Raw genomic sequence first — 17107 nt, forward strand, 5'->3', positions numbered from 1 at the left:
GAAACGCAGAGCATGAAATAGAAGCAATGAAAATGTAAATTCAATTTGCAGTATTCAGTGTTTTAGAATTACTTGGGATACTGATTGTTAAAATCACTCAATAATTCAAAAACTAAAAACGCTCAAATCTTCCTATTGGCTGTGGTGGTAAATCATTATGTATAAATCATCATCATACTTTCTGCTACCATTGTAAAGCATCTTGTGGTGAGATTTTGAAAAGTGCTTTATACATAAAGTTTAATATTATTATTGTTTTTCTCATACTTTACCATTTTTGATTTACTTTTCTCGAATGCCCAACTTTATCTTTCTGAAGTGCCACTGAAACTGATGATTTATGATGATTTCCACCCCATTATATTACTTTAACATCCACAGATATTTATATTAAACGTTTTGTGTATTTCATTGATTTAAGATGCATCCCCGTAACTATATGTCACAGCTTGCTTTGTGATGACAACACCACATCTGGATGTCACATATAAACTGCCACACACACAGTGTAAGAGACTCAGTCCTGTTGCGGAAATGAGACACAATAATTGCATTGGACAACTGGAGCTCTCGTTTGATAACAACCCGCCAGATTTGGGCCGGAAAAGGAGACCGGATGTTGGAAATGTCCCAAGCGCTGGGTCGTGATTGGCTCAGAGGTCTGCAGGGCTCTCCTCTGATTGGCTGAGCCGCTGACACGAAGCAGTGTAACTGGTCGGGGGCTTGTTCGCGCCGTCAGTTTGAGATTCAACTGTAATATTTGATTGTTCTTACGGTGTCATAAGAACGTAAATCAGCTCATTTCACCTGTTTCCAGAGAAAAACACCTGCAGCCACCGTGTGACCAGACTCAGCCGCTCGGCCGCCATCATGCAGGTCATTAAACGAGGTACAGTCGCTCATTTGCTGTCAAATAATGTAAAATAATCCAATAGTAAGATTCGGAAGATGTGCAAAAAATTTAAATGCATCTAAACTCTGATAAAAGCGAACAAAACAAAGAAATGTAAGACTTTATGTGGACTCCAGCTCAGTGTCACTCATGTTGAAATGTGTGTTTTTGTTGTTTCTTTGCTGGGTGCGTGTACGACGAGACAAACAAAGAACCGGGGCTTATGAAAGGACACATACTGATTGGGTTTTTCTCAGATGGCAGATGTGCAGCTTGTTTTATCTCCATTTTAAATACGACTCAGTGTTGAATACACTTTTTTTTTTTTTAATTAGCTGCAGCACAGCAGAGACTTTAACTTATTTTCTTTCCTGTGCATTTATATCCAAGTTCAATTTTTCACAAGCATCCCTCCATAAGTGAAGTGGGAGGGTTGTCGTCAGGAGGTCTTGATATGTTTTGTTGTGGCGCGAAGCAGCTGAGGCTTTTCCTTTTGCTGCCATAACAACTGGTTAGACAGGTGTTCGGTGTGGTTCACAACTGCCATCATAACCACCGATATGCACCAGGCTTCAGTAAATGAGGTCATAAGAGGAACATGCTGCTTGTGTTTCAGATGGTCGTCAGGAGGGAGTCACCTTTGACAAAATCACCTCTCGTATTCAGAAGCTGTGCTATGGACTCAACTCTGACTTTGTGGACCCTGTAAGTTCCAAACACTTCAGTGCAACTACATCCATTTGAAAGGAAACATCAGGTGCAGGCAGAATGTCAGATCACTGACATTCTGCCTTGTGTAGTTTAAGAGATAAGATATAATCAGATAAACCTTTATTGATCCCACTCAGCATACAGTTAAGATGGGGTAGACAAGATAATAAAAAAGGCAATGGAATGAAAATGAAATGTTCATGTGGAAACCCTTTGTCTCTGCTCCTGCAGACCCAGATTACCATGAAGGTGATCCAGGGTCTTTATAACGGAGTCACCACCGTGGAGCTGGACACCCTGGCAGCAGAGACCGCCGCCACCCTCACCACCAACCACCCTGACTACGCAATCCTGGCCGCACGAATAGCTGTGTCAAACCTGCACAAGGAGACCAAGAAAGTGTTCAGTGGTGAGTCAAAGTGTTGCGTTGGTATCGACAGAGGTACTGCCCGATGACAAACTGTGTGATTTGTGTAATTAGAATTGCATTGAAATAAATGATAGCCAATTTTATGCATTTTATCCATGGTGTTTGCTTTGAGCATTCATTTTAATCTTCTCTTTAAAATGTAATCAAATTTTTGTTTAATTTTAATAAAATGTATATGTTTTAATATGTTGGAGGATGTGTTTTTGTCTTTTGCTATGAAACAGTGCAGGAAATCCTGGCATGATTCATTGTACACTATTAAAGCAATGAAATTATTACTGTTTTTACACCTTCTTCCCTTTTTCTCTTTTGCAGATGTGATGGAAGACCTGTACAACTATGTGAACCCATTAAATAGACGCCATTCTCCCATGATCTCCAAGGAGACGCTCGACATTGTCCTTGACAACAAGAATGTACGTCACCTTAGACGATATATTTTGTTCTGTAATGAAGTTTCGCGTTTCTTAACAGAATGTCCCCTTTCCTTTGCAGCGCCTCAACTCAGCCATCATTTTCGACAGAGACTTCTCTTACAATTTCTTTGGATTTAAGGTAATTACAAATTTTCACTAGTCATACATTAAACATCTCACTCAGATGACTTTGACATGTGAATCGTACTTGTCTTTTTGCTCTAATAGACTCTTGAGAGGTCGTATTTGTTAAAGATCAATGGCAAAGGTGAGAGTCGTGTTTTTTTTTCTTGCTACAACTTCTTCAGAAGTGTATCTTTTTTTATCATTGTGTGTTTGATCGCTAATCAAGTTCTGTCCCTGCAGTTACTGAGAGACCCCAGCACATGCTAATGAGAGTGGCCGTCGGGATTCACAAAGGAGACATCGATGCAGCCATTGAGACGTACAACTTGCTGTCAGAAAAGTGGTTCACCCACGCCTCACCTACACTGTTCAATGCCGGCACCAACAGACCACAAATGTCCAGGTAAATAAAGAAATGGTGCTCTGAACAAATTTAACCAAAATGTCTGAAACTTGATTTTTGTTACTAATACTTGTTTCTTTTTTTGCAGTTGTTTCCTGCTATCCATGAAGGATGACAGCATCGATGGTATTTACGACACACTGAGGCAGTGCGCAGTCATCTCCAAATCAGCTGGTGGCATTGGATTGGCCATCAGCTGTATCCGAGCAACAGGCAGCTACATTGCTGGGGTGAGAAAAATAAACATTACAAAATATTGTATTAATAGAGTAATAGAGGAGCTTACATGTACATGTTGTACACTATGTAAAGTTTTATATGACTTAAACTGGTGTGTGTATTTCAGACAAATGGCCACTCCAATGGGCTGGTTCCCATGCTTCGAGTGTACAACAACACGGCACGTTACGTCGACCAGGGTGGCAACAAGGTAAGAACAGAGATTTACAATACACACAACTGTTGTCTACATTGTTACACGCGAGAAGCAATTTTTTTTCAAAGTATATTTTAAGTATAAGTATATTTTTGGGGCTTTTATGGCCTTTAATTTTTGGTAGGAAGGAGAGCAAGCTGTGAGAGGGGGGGGACAGAGAGGGAGTGGGGGAGGACATGATGCAAAGGGCCACAGGTTGGAGCCGAACCCGGGCCGCTGCGGTTAAGGCACTGCCTCGTCGGGGCAACAGCATTTTTTAATCACCTGACTCTCTGCGTTTGCCTGTACAGAGACCCGGGGCCTTCGCCGTGTACCTGGAGCCGTGGCATTTGGACGTGTTTGAGTTCTTAGAGTTGAAGAAGAACACAGGTAAAGAGGAGCAGAGGGCCCGAGACCTGTTCTTTGCCCTGTGGATCCCAGACCTCTTCATGAAACGAGTGGAAAGCAATCAGGTGAATACTGGAAGCATTTGACACCCTAATTCAGATCCTACATCTACTAAGGACCCTAAGTCTTATCGGTCCACTGATATTCTTGTAGGACTGGTCTCTGATGTGCCCCAGTGACTGTCCTGGGTTGGAGGAGTGCTGGGGAGAGAAGTTCGAGGAGCTCTACACAAGGTAAAGTTAGCACCACCAAACCTTGTTCTGCACAAACAACTCATTTCTCAGCATTAACTTGTCTCATGATTGTCCTCAGATACGAGAAGGAGGGCAGGGCTAAGCGTGTGGTGCAGGCTCAGCAGCTGTGGTACGCCATCATCGAGTCACAGACAGAAACGGGTACGCCGTACATGCTCTACAAGGACGCCTGCAACGGGAAGAGCAACCAGCAGAATCTGGGAACCATCAAATCCAGCAATCTGTGCACAGAGATAGTGGAGTACACCAGCAAAGATGAGGTGAGGGGATGGAGATATCATATTGGTGCCAAGTCAAGGAATTTTGGGGGGTCAATGTCAATATATTATATATTTATGGTACAGATATATTGGCCATTGCATATATTTTATATAGTCTAATTTATACTGTCTTTATGTACGAAAAAGAACTTTGTAAGCATCACTGCTCACATGCTTCTACGAGTCCTTTACATGAGCATGGTTGTTAAACAAAGTATCCACTGGAGGGCAGCGCAGTGTGAAGAGTCAACTGAGACAACAACAAATATGGCAATGATGGAGGATGTCTTCATAATGTACCTCTTAAGAAAGACATGCAAGTTTCTTACCAACTCGCTAAGTCTCTCCAAAAAGGTCCGCCATTGTTGAAGCCCCCCCCCCCCCCCCCCCCCCCCCCCTTGAAATCTTGAAATCCCCCCCCCCCACCCCCCAGGATTTCAAGTGGTACTGCTCTGTTGTGTTTGTTTCATCAATATCCGAAAGCTTTCAGAAAAAGTGCCCTAATATGGCCGAAATGAATGCAGAGTACAGACAGAAGGCTCTGTATGTTTCTGTATGTATCTGACAAGCATAAATAAGCCCATAAGATGTCATTATCAGACTCTTACAGAGAAATGTAACTGATACGCATTTTACAGTTTAACCATAAACTCTATCATAAATATCTATATGTAAAAATAAAACACCAATAAAAACAAATATTTTGAACTAAAATTAGGAAAGCTAACAATTCTTTTAACATAAAATATAAACGTAAATGCATAGCTTTATTATTTTTTATTGTGAAATACTTCATATTGACAAACATAAACGCAGATAGCGATATGTATGTAAAAGGCTTGTGTCTGTCTATTTTTATTGGCCAACAGATATATCAGTCCAGCTCAAGTACCAATAGATTCAGCTTCCTTCCTTCTGTAAACCTATTTTGTGCAGCAACATTATTTTGTCAATTTTCCTTAAAAAATCTATTTGTTCTTTCTTCAGGTTGCCGTGTGTAACCTGGCATCCATTGCACTCAACATGTACGTCACCCCAGAGAAAACCTTTGACTTCAAAAGGCTTGCTTCCGTAACCAAAGTCATCGTTAAAAACCTGAACAAGATTATTGAGATCAACTACTACCCAGTGCCGGAGGTAAGCTCCCTTGTCTCGTGTTGCATCTTGATCGACCCTGCAGCCGAGTCGTGTGTGCTCAGTCTGAACAAACGGTCCCTCTGTCCTGCTTTACAGGCTGAAAGATCCAACAGGCGTCACAGGCCGATTGGAATCGGTGTGCAGGGTCTGGCTGATGCCTTCATCCTTATGCGTTATCCGTTTGAAAGCCCAGAGGCCCAGCTACTCAACATTCAGATCTTTGAGACCATCTACTACGCTGCCCTGGAGGCCAGCTGTGAGCTCGCAGAGGAGTTTGGCGCTTATGAAACCTACGCCGGCTCTCCTGTCAGCAAGGGAGTGAGTAGCTTTCACAATGTCTCAAATCCAACATGGGGTACAGCTTAGTCGTTTTGGCTCAGGTTGTAATTGTTTTTTTTTGTTTCTTTGTTTTCTAGATTCTTCAGTACGACATGTGGGATAAAGTCCCAACAGATTTATTGGACTGGAAGGCATTGAAGGAGAAAATCGCTAAGTAAGTCTTCATGGGTGTCCTCATTGTTCCTGATGTTTCTCATGTCATATCTGCTGTATGTTGAAATCATAGCTCATCCCTGACTTGCACCACCCCTCGTTCCTGTGTGTCTTCAGGCACGGCGTAAGGAACAGTCTGCTCTTGGCCCCCATGCCCACAGCTTCCACTGCCCAGATCCTGGGCAACAATGAGTCCATTGAGCCGTACACCAGCAACATCTACACCCGCAGGGTGCTCTCTGGAGAGTTTCAGGTCAGCACTGAATCCATCTGCTGCTTTCAGCCTCTAAAGTCCTGTGTCATAGAGGGAGGAGTTGCTCAGTGTCATTTCTGCATCTCCTATAGATTGTGAATCCTCACCTGCTGAAGGACCTCACAGAAAAAGGTCTGTGGAGTGATGAGATGAAGAACCAGCTGATTGCTCAGAACGGCTCCATCCAGGTAATACAATCTTATCTGATTCGATTATTTATATCACTCTTATACATTTTGTTATGTTTCAAGCATATGCAAGTTATTTTATGTCTGACTTGTGCACAGGACATTGAAGAGATCCCTGATGATCTGAAGCAGCTCTACAAAACAGTGTGGGAAGTCTCCCAAAAAACCATCCTCAAGATGGCAGCAGACCGTGGTGCCTACATCGACCAGAGCCAGTCGCTTAACATCCACATCGCTGAACCAAACTATGGCAAACTGACCAGCATGCACTTTTACGGTTGGAAGTTGGTAAGTCAGCCCTGAGGGGATTCAGGCTGGATGGATGCTGTGTCACACGGCCAAGAAACATCATCTTTAACCTTATATACTTGTCTCTGCAGGGCCTGAAAACCGGCATGTATTACCTGCGGACGAAGCCCGCTGCCAACCCCATTCAGTTCACCCTGAACAAGGAGAAATTAAAGGAGGCTCAATCAGCCAAGAGTACAGAGGAGGGGGAGGTGGAGGACAAGGAGCGCAACACCGCTGCTATGGTGTGTTCGTTAGCAAACAGAGACGATTGTCTGATGTGCGGCTCCTGAGGGAAGTGTTCAATCATCCAGGCACACTCCCTCTTCACACTCTCTTTCAAATAGCTTTTTTTTATTTTTGTATTTGTATATGATGCCATAATAACAAGTGTTTAACACATGCCACTGTCTTCTCATCACACATCTTTACAGTCTTTATTTAATGTGTGATTGTTTTTCATTATGAGGTGTATGTTGTATGTACAGTATCAACAGGGTGCAGTGAAGTGATGAACTTGTAACTCTTGTTTTTTATATAGTTTTGTAATAAGTGGGTCACATTAATGAACTGCTTGGTGGTCAGTATTTTCGGTGTTTGGAAAAATAAATTTTGTTATACAATGATGTTAATCTAAGTCTCATTATTACATTGTCCAAAATATGAGTTATCTGTCAGAATCCAAGTATTTCTACATCCATCCATCCATCTATACCACTTATCCTGCATGTTTATATACATAATGTATACATGCATAATAAGCATGTATAGACTTACATTTATTATGAACTATTGTTTAAAAAGCTACATAGATCATTTGCTAACTAAGGTTGGGTAAGTAGTAAACATTTCTTTTACTGGGAATTGAGAGGGAGGGAAGAGTCTTTCTCCAGGGACCTTCTAACAGCTGCTGTAACAGGATGGGGAGTGTGATACAACATGCCACTACAATATGAACACAATTTAGTCGATGGTTTATGTTGGAGTGTGTTTCAACTCCGCTGGCAGATTGGAACGAAAGAACAGGCCCACAGATCCCAAAAGAAGGTGGAAATGATGATGACATAGGTCGTGCAATGCTGCAGAGAGCCACAATGTTTTTCCAGTGGAAGAGTCTGGATACAGTGTGCGCCCCAGAGGCACGAGAGGCTGCAGGCCATTAATTAATGAACTGGTGTGTTCAGGCCTGCAGCCTCTTGGGACACGTGTGTGTGTGTGTCGCGTGTGTGAGTGTGAAGCAAGCTGAGACCTGCACTGTCACACTGTAGCAGCAGGTGTCGATGCACAGAGGCAACATTGATTCATAACCTCGGTCATCACAGACGTAACATTCTCCTACAAACGGAGTCAGTGAGACACAGAGGCTATTTTAACGTTTTTATTTGTTTTACAAAGACACTTCTGACAAACCTGAATGGAACTAAAGTCTATTTTCGTGCAATATCTGAACCGTCATATAAAAAGAAACCAGAGAGACGGACACAGAATCTTTGCTATTTAACAGTGAAGGTGTGGCAGTGAGAAGCAGAGAGGCCCAGTGTAACTAAGCAGTGCAACTACGACACGTGACGCACAGATCTGACAATTAAACTCAATTCAAAAAAATTACAGTTGGTCGCTGCTTGAAATGTTTTTCCCAATCATAAGGCACCGAAACCCAACTTTACTAAACACTCATGTTTGTGGAGGTGAACTAGTGCATCTGCTGTGAACTAATCTCTTCAGGCTGCTGAACTTACTGTGTTAACTGACTATTAAAAAACCATTGGTCATTTAAAGAGGACTGGCTACAAAGTCATCTTTCTTATTGCGTAATCACAAGAGACGAGCACTATTGACACCATCGTGGAATGACATTTTTATTTTCATGACTAAATCTGAATGCCTGAATTAGTTATATTTCGTTAAGAAGGCCTAAGATTTGCGAAAAATGAACTTTAAGACGAAAGAAAAACATTTCTGTTCTTTTGAGGGTTTTTTCTGCATCAGTATCATAATAGAAATATCCAGAAAACTACAGAGTTTTACTCGACTATAGTCACACAAGATGACAAATGTACAGATTAGATTATAAAACACAAGAGACACTTCATCTGCAGATACTTAGTTTTCTATCAAAAGAGTTCAAGGGGGAATTTTGACGAATCTAAACCAGTCTAAATTAGAGGGGTTGAGGGGCTTTAAAAATATTTGGTCTGTAGCTGTTAGAAAATGTAGAAATAAAATCACCACCATTAGGCCCGTCACTACCAGAGCTGAGAGGAAAGAGCTGCAGGGCCATGAAAAAAAAAAACAACCTGCTGCTGTCTGTTGAAGTCACATATCTCCCTGCATTCAACGTTAATTTGTGCAGACGGAGCACAAACTTCCCCAAATATTGGATAAGGTAACCAAAAGGCCCAACCCCCGAAGAAGTCAGCGTGATTTTTAATCGTGATGTCACTAAGGTTACGGTGTCACTAGCGACCCATCGATGGATCCCTCCCTTTCCTGCGAACCAAAGCCCGTGTCCTGGGAGCTGCTGCTGCCCGTCGGCGAGGGAATGATTTTCTTGGCGTCGGGTTTGTCGTTGCCCTCCCTGACGCCAGACTTCTCTGCTACATTGTGCTCGAACTTTTTGCCCTTCCCCCATCTCGTCTCTGCTTTTTTTTCTTGCAGCTCTATGTCTTTCAACTTGTTAACACATTTCTTTACGTCTGTCTTCTCATTGCTGACTTGGAGGCTCTCAGTTTGTCCAGCGGTGGCCTCTCTGAGTCCCTCCCCTTCCCTTATTTTCTCTGCCTCATCCTGTGTGGCCTCGCCTTTCACCTTCCCTTCAACATTATTGAAGCTGGTCCCTGCTGCCCCCTCCCTTTTCACTTTAATGTCAGTGTTTTCATCTTTTTCTGCTTCCAACTGCTTTTTTTTCTCAGTTTGCCTCTCATCTCCTGACTCTACTTTAACTCTGCCTTCCTCCATCTTCACCACGTCACAGTCGGTCACCTGCTTCGATCCCTCCGCGCCACAATTTCCCACCTGACTCTGCTGCATGTCTGTCTCCTGTTTCGTGTGTGAGTCAACTTTGCCTTCATCCACCTCTTCCTCTTCCTGGTGCACTGTCATATTAGGTGACGTGTTTTTGTCCTCTTGTAAGCTGTTAAAACCTCTGAAATTGTTCCTGGCACCATTGATGTATTTCCCCAGTATGGAGGAGCCCTCCTTCGTCGTCACTAGATCGCTTGCAGAGTGTTCGTCCTCCGTCAGCAGCTGCTGGATCGTCTTAATGTCACCGTGCATCCTGCAGATCGCTTTGCTCAGCTCAGTGATGCGGTTACCGATGTCTGAGGGCGAGAGGAGACACACCACAATCACAACACAGCATCAACACATTTACAGAGGAGGTTATGTTTTCACCACTGTCCTTTTATTCCTTGGTTTGTTTGTTTGTTTGTTTTTAAGCAATATAACATTAAAATACTGGACATATTACCTTAAAACTTGATAAAAGGATGCAATATAAAATAAGGAAGAACCCCTAAAATGTTGGTGTGGATCCAGATTAGGGCAAAGATCCAGGAATTTTGTTTCACTTTCTTTAATCTTGCGAGATTTGGTGATTTTTAACTTTTCTCCTCAAAGAATAATTCATGGATGAAAAAAAATCAGACATGATTTAGGGGACTGATATTTGTGTGTGTAATTTGGTGCAGATCCAATGAGTGGACAGTTGGGCCTTGGCAGTGACAGGCGCTCTACTGAGGGACATTCTATTTATAACTTCATCATGTCTAACTTATTATTTGAATTTAAAAAATGTGACAATCAAGGAAGATTTCTTCTCCTATCAAAACCACTGCTTGACTCTCTCTCAAGCTGCATCTTTAAAATAAAATAAAAAACGGGTTTACAAAGGAGCACCAGGCTGTTAGATATTAAATCAAAACAATCTGTATAAAAAAAACAAAAAACATGTAAAATGAGAAGATAACTTAAAATCCATATTTTCCTAAATGACACTGACTTCCTGACAGGGAATACTAAAACTATAGCATTCATATCATTTATAGAGATGAGTGAAGGGGCGGCGTGAGGAAGTAAACTTGCTGTGTGAGCTTACAGGACTTTTTATTTCATGACTAAGTGTTCAGCCCTGACAGACTGATGCCAGTGTCGCCACTAACCTTTCCTCTTGGTCTCCTCGAACTCTCTGCGAGCCGACTCGATGTAGCGCTGCACCAGAGCCCTGATCACTTGCTGCCGGTACGGTAAGGGGGTTTCCTCAGATCCCTTATCATTGGACTTATTGCATGAAACAGAAACCATGTTAATAATCACACACGGCAGCGCAGTGTATAATTGCTGAAGAATTTTGTAGCTTGAAATATTTCTCCTACTACATTGGACACACTCACTATGGTGGCTATAGCGGGATATTTTTGCACAGAATTACAGGTGCAGCAGCAGCACATTCTTCTGAAGATACCCCTGGAAGAGAATTTAAACTGAGTGAATGAAAGAACTCCGAAACAGGGATCTGTTCTTGCAGATTTTCTGAAGTTTTAGAGCCCACCTCAAGATGTAGAAGAAAGCTTTGGGTGAGGGGATGATGTTGAAGGGCACCGGCATGGTGAGGCCCTCTCTGAAGTAACTGAGGTACAGCTTTGACCGGGCAAACTTCCACTCAACATCTGCATCATCCTGAGATTCAAAAAGACGAGATGTTAGAGATCATCAGAGGAGGTTCTGCTTTCTTCTTATTGCAGATGTGACGTAAAAAAAAAACATTTCTTCACCTCAATTTTCTGAAAGGAGTTGGTGATCATAGCAATGAGCATGTTGAGCAGGACGATGACGATGACGAGCGTGAAGATGCCGTAGAGAATCCTCCCGACAAACTCTGCCAACAAAAACTGTGGCATGTCCACGTAGTCCTGGTTGGCCACACCGAACATGGTCCAGAATAAGAAGTGGAACGTCTCATTAAACCTGCAGTGGAGAAGGTTTTCATGATGAGTCGAAAATCTGGATCTACACCCAAACAGTCGGTCAGTTTTCTCACTAAGATGCCAAATAGAGAGCTTTTTAGATCAGTATAAAGTCAAAGTTAAAGTAAAAAAAATTTTAATAAAAAATAACCACTCAAAATAGAATCTAAATATGTATTATTATTTTAATTTACAATTTGTGTATAGATAAATAAATAACCGGGTTTATGGGGCAAACATTTCATGAAATACTGCCTGACCAAAGCTGGATTTTTGGGACTGATAAGGTAATGATACACCAGCTGATATTTCTGTACATAAAACATACTACATAAAAACATTGTGAAAATAATCAATTAAATATGTCTCCGCTGGTTTCCTGACGACCGCACAGTGACTGGAAATCAAGCCAAGAAATAGTCCATCATGTGCGGCCACATTAAAAACACATATTTATGTATATAGATATATATATATATATTATTTTACAGTTTATGTACATATTAAACAAGGGTGAGAGAGCGTGATAATTACTGAGCCTTATTGGTGCTGGATTTTATCTTCTGTTAGCTTTGGACTAACAGAAGATATAGAACTGTTTCCCTTTGCTTCCAGTCTTAACTAGGCTAACTCCTGGTTCCACCCTCATATGAGAGTGGAGAGGAGAAAGCATTTTTCTCATCTAAATCCTGGACAATGGTCAAAAGAGCACATCAAACAGCTCCTTAAAAAATGCTGTCCTATGTGAGCTCATTATGGTATGTATGGGCTCAGATAATTAATCAATGAATCACTCAATCAATCAATAACATTGTATTTGTATAGCCCATATTCAAAAATCACAATTTGCCACATAGAGCTGCTTAATCAGCAGATTCTTACCTGCCAAGATGTGGAGAGATGACATAAGGAACGTAGACGTTGTTGATGCCACAGAGGAAGGCTGTTCCAATGATCATCAGTATGAACATAAATCTATAGAGGAAAAAATATATATTCTCACTGGCTCTGACATGTGCTCTGGCCTCCCTTCCAGGCACGGATCACATAAATGCAGTTGTGTATAGTGCAGGAGGCTGAATGAAAAATGCTTGGACCTCATCATGTCGTCAATCATCTTTCCGATGGAGATCTGTAGAGTTCCCAGAGACTCGTGGGCCGGCAGGATGTACGCCAGCCGTGTGAAGCTCAACATGCTGGTGACTGCAAACAGCACCTCCGCAATCAGCTGGGGGTCCTCCTGATGCCAGTCCTTACGCACTGAGGGACAGTTTCACACAGCAACAGACCGGCTGAGCCTTAAACTTAAAAAGACCTACCAACAGTCAGTTTGGACAAAATGCGTGACATGATGTTCTCACCAGTCTGGGTGAAATAAACACAGTCGTCTGTGCCGCTGTGTTCGTGGCAGAGGAGGTAAGCTTTGAGCATGATGAGCACACGTAAAGCGAAGGACGCCAGGTACATGCTGAGCACCATCATGTCCAAGCAGTTCCACCAGTCCAGGAAGTAGCTCCGCAGCCCCTCGATCCACACTTCCTTACACTCGTACCAGAAGAATCCTGCATGTGAAGAATGATTTAAAACCTTTCCATCAGTGCCACCACAGGACCGAGTTAACACAGAGAGAGTGAACGTACCAACCACCCACACCATGTGGAAGGAGCTGTGCAGGATGTTCTGCTGCCTGGAGGCAAATTTGTCTCGATACATCTCCATTGTTATCGATTCTCCGAGTAATGTGATGAGAAACCACAGATATGAGGCCGAGTGGAGGAGGAACCTGATCACAGGAATCCTCAGGATCTTTCCTACCTGGTGAAAACACAATAGCCGTTGTTAGCTTCCTGTTTCCGTGTTGCATTTTAATCAGAATCATCTACATTTGGAGATTTCTGCGACCTTTGACTTCGGTGCGATCCAGTAGATGAGGCAGAGGAGCGGCATGGTGAGAAAGATCACCACAGAGACAAACAGCTTCCAGGCCGTCCTGCTGCCTCTCCATCCTTCCAGGTTCCCACACCAGATCGATGAGAGCACCTGCTGACAGATTGGGTGCGCCACAAACTGCAGGAAAAGAGAGAGGGAGAAAAATATATTTTGGATCGAGTATACGTCTTTTTTTTTTACTGGTTTCAGTTTGTTCATACCTCCTTCTGGTTGTAGTTAACAGCAAGCCGCAGTCGTGACAGGTTGGGTATCCCCTCCTCGAAGGCCTGCTGATCCAAGGCATCCTGGCTCTCGTCTCCGCAGCTGTTGAGTATCGTGGTCACCTCGCTCTGGTTGCGACACATGCCCAGTAACTCAACTGCGAAATCCTGACAGAGCTGCTCCAGGCCCAGGTACTGAGGCTGCAGGAGAGAGGCACCACAGCCAAGGTCAAGCAACAACAAACACGAGTTGAACATAAAGCTGGGATGTCGAGGAACGTCGTCACACCTTGAACTCGGGCTCTTTCTGCGAGAGCTTGCGGAGCTCTCTGCTGAGACTGAAAGCGCTGAGCATGGCGTCGGAGGAGGTGACGGACAAGAAGGCTCGGCTGGCGATTCCACGGTAGGTGTTGATGCGAGACAAGGAGAACTTCAGCAGGTCGTACTGACGGCCGTTACGACACTCCAGACAGGCGCAGGAGATCTTGTGTGGCCACGGGATGATGTGGCCTTTTAGGGTGAGCATGGTCACTATGTCATACAGGTCTTTCTGGCAGGCTAAGGTCAGAGGGGTCACACCGGGGGCAAACTGGGAGTTGTCAATGGAGTGGTCAAAGATGGCCTGAGAGAAGGAGCGCACGTCCATCTTGTTGCCTTTCTCTTGGTCTAGCCGGTCCAGCAGACGCTTCACCACTCTGGGCTGGTTGGTGTCCACGGCGACCAGCAGTGCCTCGTGAATCTGACGGAAGTCGAACTTGACCCCCTGCAGGAGGGTGACCATGGCGGCCTCATTGCCCAGGCGGATGGACAGGTTGAGGGCCTCTCTCCACTGGCGGTCCTCGGACTCGTCCAGCTGGCGGACGATGCCGTCGCCGGTCTTCAGCAGTCCACACAGCAGCTCGATTTTCCCCTCCTGAATGGCACCGATGAGCTCCGGGGGGAACTGCATCTTCTTGTTCATAATCTCGCGCCATTGCTCTGGCTGAGAGACAGAACGGGTCAGTCAGCAGCAGCAGTAGAAATGCATTCATTCATATTTATAGGATGAAAGAAAAGAGGGAAAAGGGGCAGCTCACAATTTGAATTTTTTAAAGCAAAACTAAGTCTGGATAAAAATATAAATAACACATATTTAACATAGGTTCTTGACTGGGGACATTTTAAGACATCAAGGAAAACACAACTTATTGATAAAACATAGATTTTATATTTTTCTGAATGATAAAATAAAGCGGTAAACATTAGACTGGAAGCACAGTCTGTCTAGATTTAGCCTATTTTTAATCCTCCTCTAACTTCAATCTGTTGAATGACAAATTCAAAGAACCATGTGAGAATAAAACTCTACTTACCGTGAGGTTTTCCATCCCTGAAGACGAAACAACACAATTTTGAAGCAGTGATCCTACAGTGAAAAAACTATCACATTCTCTGGAGACATAAAAGAATATGTTCAGGATAAATACATATATATATATATATTTTAAGCTTCAAAGATGCAGGTGAGAGATATCGGTATAGATCTCACAAGCAGCTCCAATCAGAGGACTGAGCGCTGAAGTGTCCTGCGATCATGTGCAACCAGCTGACTGCATGAAACCAGCACCGACAAACTCAATAACACCCTTCAGTCCCCCTATGGGGCAAAGCCAATTAAAATTCAAAGTGTTTCATGCTTGGCTGGCCCCAAACCTTACTGTTACTGCTTTCAAACAGGAATTAACTCTGGTCTCCCCATTGGAAACAGTGCCACGGTACAATTAAGATAGCTGTTACTGAACAGGCAGCAGCTGTCATCCCTTTCCCCCAGAGGAGCTGGACAGACTTCACAGCAGTGGGAAAAACAAGGAGCTGCAAGTAAAATATTTACTGGTTATTTTCACCTCCTCTCTTTTCTTGTAGTTCGCTTTGTGGTCCATTCGGTGCACTTGTTAAAATTAGTATAGTTATTTATTTTGGTCTCGTTCTTTCATCTTGCTTTAAACTTTTCAATCTCTTCATCTAACTTAATCTGATTTATCTCTATGCTTTTGAGAAGCTTTGCGGATATCTGTGGGTCTTCATCAGAGTAGAGTCATATGTCATTTCAGCTGGAATGTATAACTGCACTGCATACATTATATATATATGTAGAAAGATGGGTAGATGGATAGATAAATGATTACCTGCATTCACCAAAGACACTTTATGTTGTATTTAAAAGATGGCAAATATATTTTTCTTTAAAAGCCATGCCAGTTCATACAGTAACCACAGCAGAGGTAATCATGGTTTTTCTAGAATGAGTCCTTCAGTGGATCCCAGGTCAGATTCAATCATCAGTAAACTTACAGAGCAGACATGTTTACAGGAGAACCCAGCTTCTTTGTGTGAACAGAATGTTGCACAGCAGAGGGAAGGAAAGGACAACTTCATACTTTAAAATCAGATGTTTATAACTGTTTGGTGTTGGCTGGCTCAGGAGGTAAAAAAACATGACCGAAAAATCTTGTTCTTTTAAGGGTTTGTAATCATTGCTGAAGTGGGTTTTTTTTTTCAAATGAGGAGATGATGAAAACTAGGGCTAGGCAATAAAACAATATATTTAATAATGATAATATAACTTTTCATCTGTAGCAATATAACTTTAGTCCAAATTGTGTAAGCACAGTGAGGAGGTAGAACATAATTGGTCTACCACAGATTTGTAAAACACGTTAAACTGTTTATTATTCTCTGCTCATAATGAATTTAAACTCAATAGGAAAAAAATGTTATTGTTGGTTTTATCGTGATATTTATCGATATCGACTGATATGAAAATGTCCGTCTTGATATAGTTTTAGCCATATCTCCCTGCAGGCCTCATCCAAACAGTCTCTTATTTGAGTTCAGTTTCCTGATTAAGTGCTGGTGTGTTACATTAGTTCCTAAAATGGATCTTATGGTAATTTTAGTGATGTGATTTTGTGAAACTAATGGACAATCGGTCATGATAAGATATGACAAATCTGACACGATTGATTCTTTGTCTTGTCATCTTTTTCATAACTAATAGTAGTACTTTCTCGAAAGGTTTGGCAAAAAAACTAGAATTACTGCACTGCAGTTCTATGCCTTTGCCAACCACTGATTTTTCTGTGTACATATTTCTACATGCTTGTTTCCCCAGATTCATATAAAGGTCACTGTAACCTTTACCTTTAACAACTGAAACAATCACTTAACTGTGAGTCCAAGTGACAACTGATCAAAAGTTGAAGAAATGTGAGTTAATCCTTTTACTCCAAGTGAATGTTGGTGACAAATGTGAAAGGATTCCTTGATGGAGTTCCAAAGAT

At 42.5% G+C, this 17107-nt stretch overlaps 2 protein-coding genes across 2 annotated transcripts; one reads left to right on the top strand and one right to left on the bottom strand.

Moving 5' to 3' along the window:
• The first annotated feature begins 726 nt into the window (after positions 1–726).
• LOC117773971 (ribonucleoside-diphosphate reductase large subunit-like) lies at positions 727–7299 on the top strand. The gene is made up of 19 exons (XM_034605931.1): positions 727–889; positions 1509–1597; positions 1835–2012; positions 2349–2449; positions 2529–2588; positions 2678–2717; positions 2816–2978; positions 3067–3208; positions 3325–3408; positions 3705–3866; positions 3955–4034; positions 4114–4315; positions 5303–5452; positions 5549–5770; positions 5869–5945; positions 6062–6197; positions 6290–6385; positions 6485–6673; positions 6766–7299. The coding sequence occupies exons 1-19, from the start codon at positions 871–873 to the stop codon at positions 6964–6966; spliced, it is 2391 nt and encodes a 796-aa protein (XP_034461822.1). The 5' UTR covers positions 727–870; the 3' UTR covers positions 6967–7299.
• Positions 7300–8655: 1356 nt separating this feature from the next.
• LOC117774254 (short transient receptor potential channel 2-like) lies at positions 8656–15154 on the bottom strand. The gene is made up of 13 exons (XM_034606517.1): positions 15140–15154; positions 14077–14769; positions 13788–13988; positions 13540–13704; positions 13278–13452; positions 12999–13199; positions 12735–12897; positions 12520–12612; positions 11446–11638; positions 11223–11350; positions 11065–11137; positions 10834–10951; positions 8656–9993 (listed from the first exon to the last, which is right to left on the bottom strand). The coding sequence occupies exons 1-13, from the start codon at positions 15152–15154 to the stop codon at positions 9122–9124; spliced, it is 3090 nt and encodes a 1029-aa protein (XP_034462408.1). The 3' UTR covers positions 8656–9121.
• Between the last annotated feature and the right edge of the window lie 1953 nt (positions 15155–17107).

This window comes from Hippoglossus hippoglossus, chromosome 14 (assembly GCF_009819705.1).
Source record: "Hippoglossus hippoglossus isolate fHipHip1 chromosome 14, fHipHip1.pri, whole genome shotgun sequence".
In the NCBI taxonomy this organism is placed as follows: Eukaryota; Metazoa; Chordata; class Actinopteri; order Pleuronectiformes; family Pleuronectidae; genus Hippoglossus; species Hippoglossus hippoglossus.

What these genes read in the sequence shown, in the direction of transcription:
- LOC117773971 (XM_034605931.1), top strand. An exon ending in TGCTCTCTGGAGAGTTTCAG is followed by an intron (nt 6,198 to 6,289) that starts GTCAGCACTGAA and finishes CATCTCCTATAG; the next exon opens with ATTGTGAATCCTCACCTGCT. An exon ending in CTCAGAACGGCTCCATCCAG is followed by an intron (nt 6,386 to 6,484) that starts GTAATACAATCT and finishes ACTTGTGCACAG; the next exon opens with GACATTGAAGAGATCCCTGA.
- LOC117774254 (XM_034606517.1), bottom strand. An exon ending in ATGATTGACGACATGATGAG is followed by an intron (nt 12,613 to 12,734) that starts GTCCAAGCATTT and finishes TTTCCTCTATAG; the next exon opens with ATTTATGTTCATACTGATGA. An exon ending in ATCTCTCCACATCTTGGCAG is followed by an intron (nt 11,639 to 12,519) that starts GTAAGAATCTGC and finishes TCTCCACTGCAG; the next exon opens with GTTTAATGAGACGTTCCACT.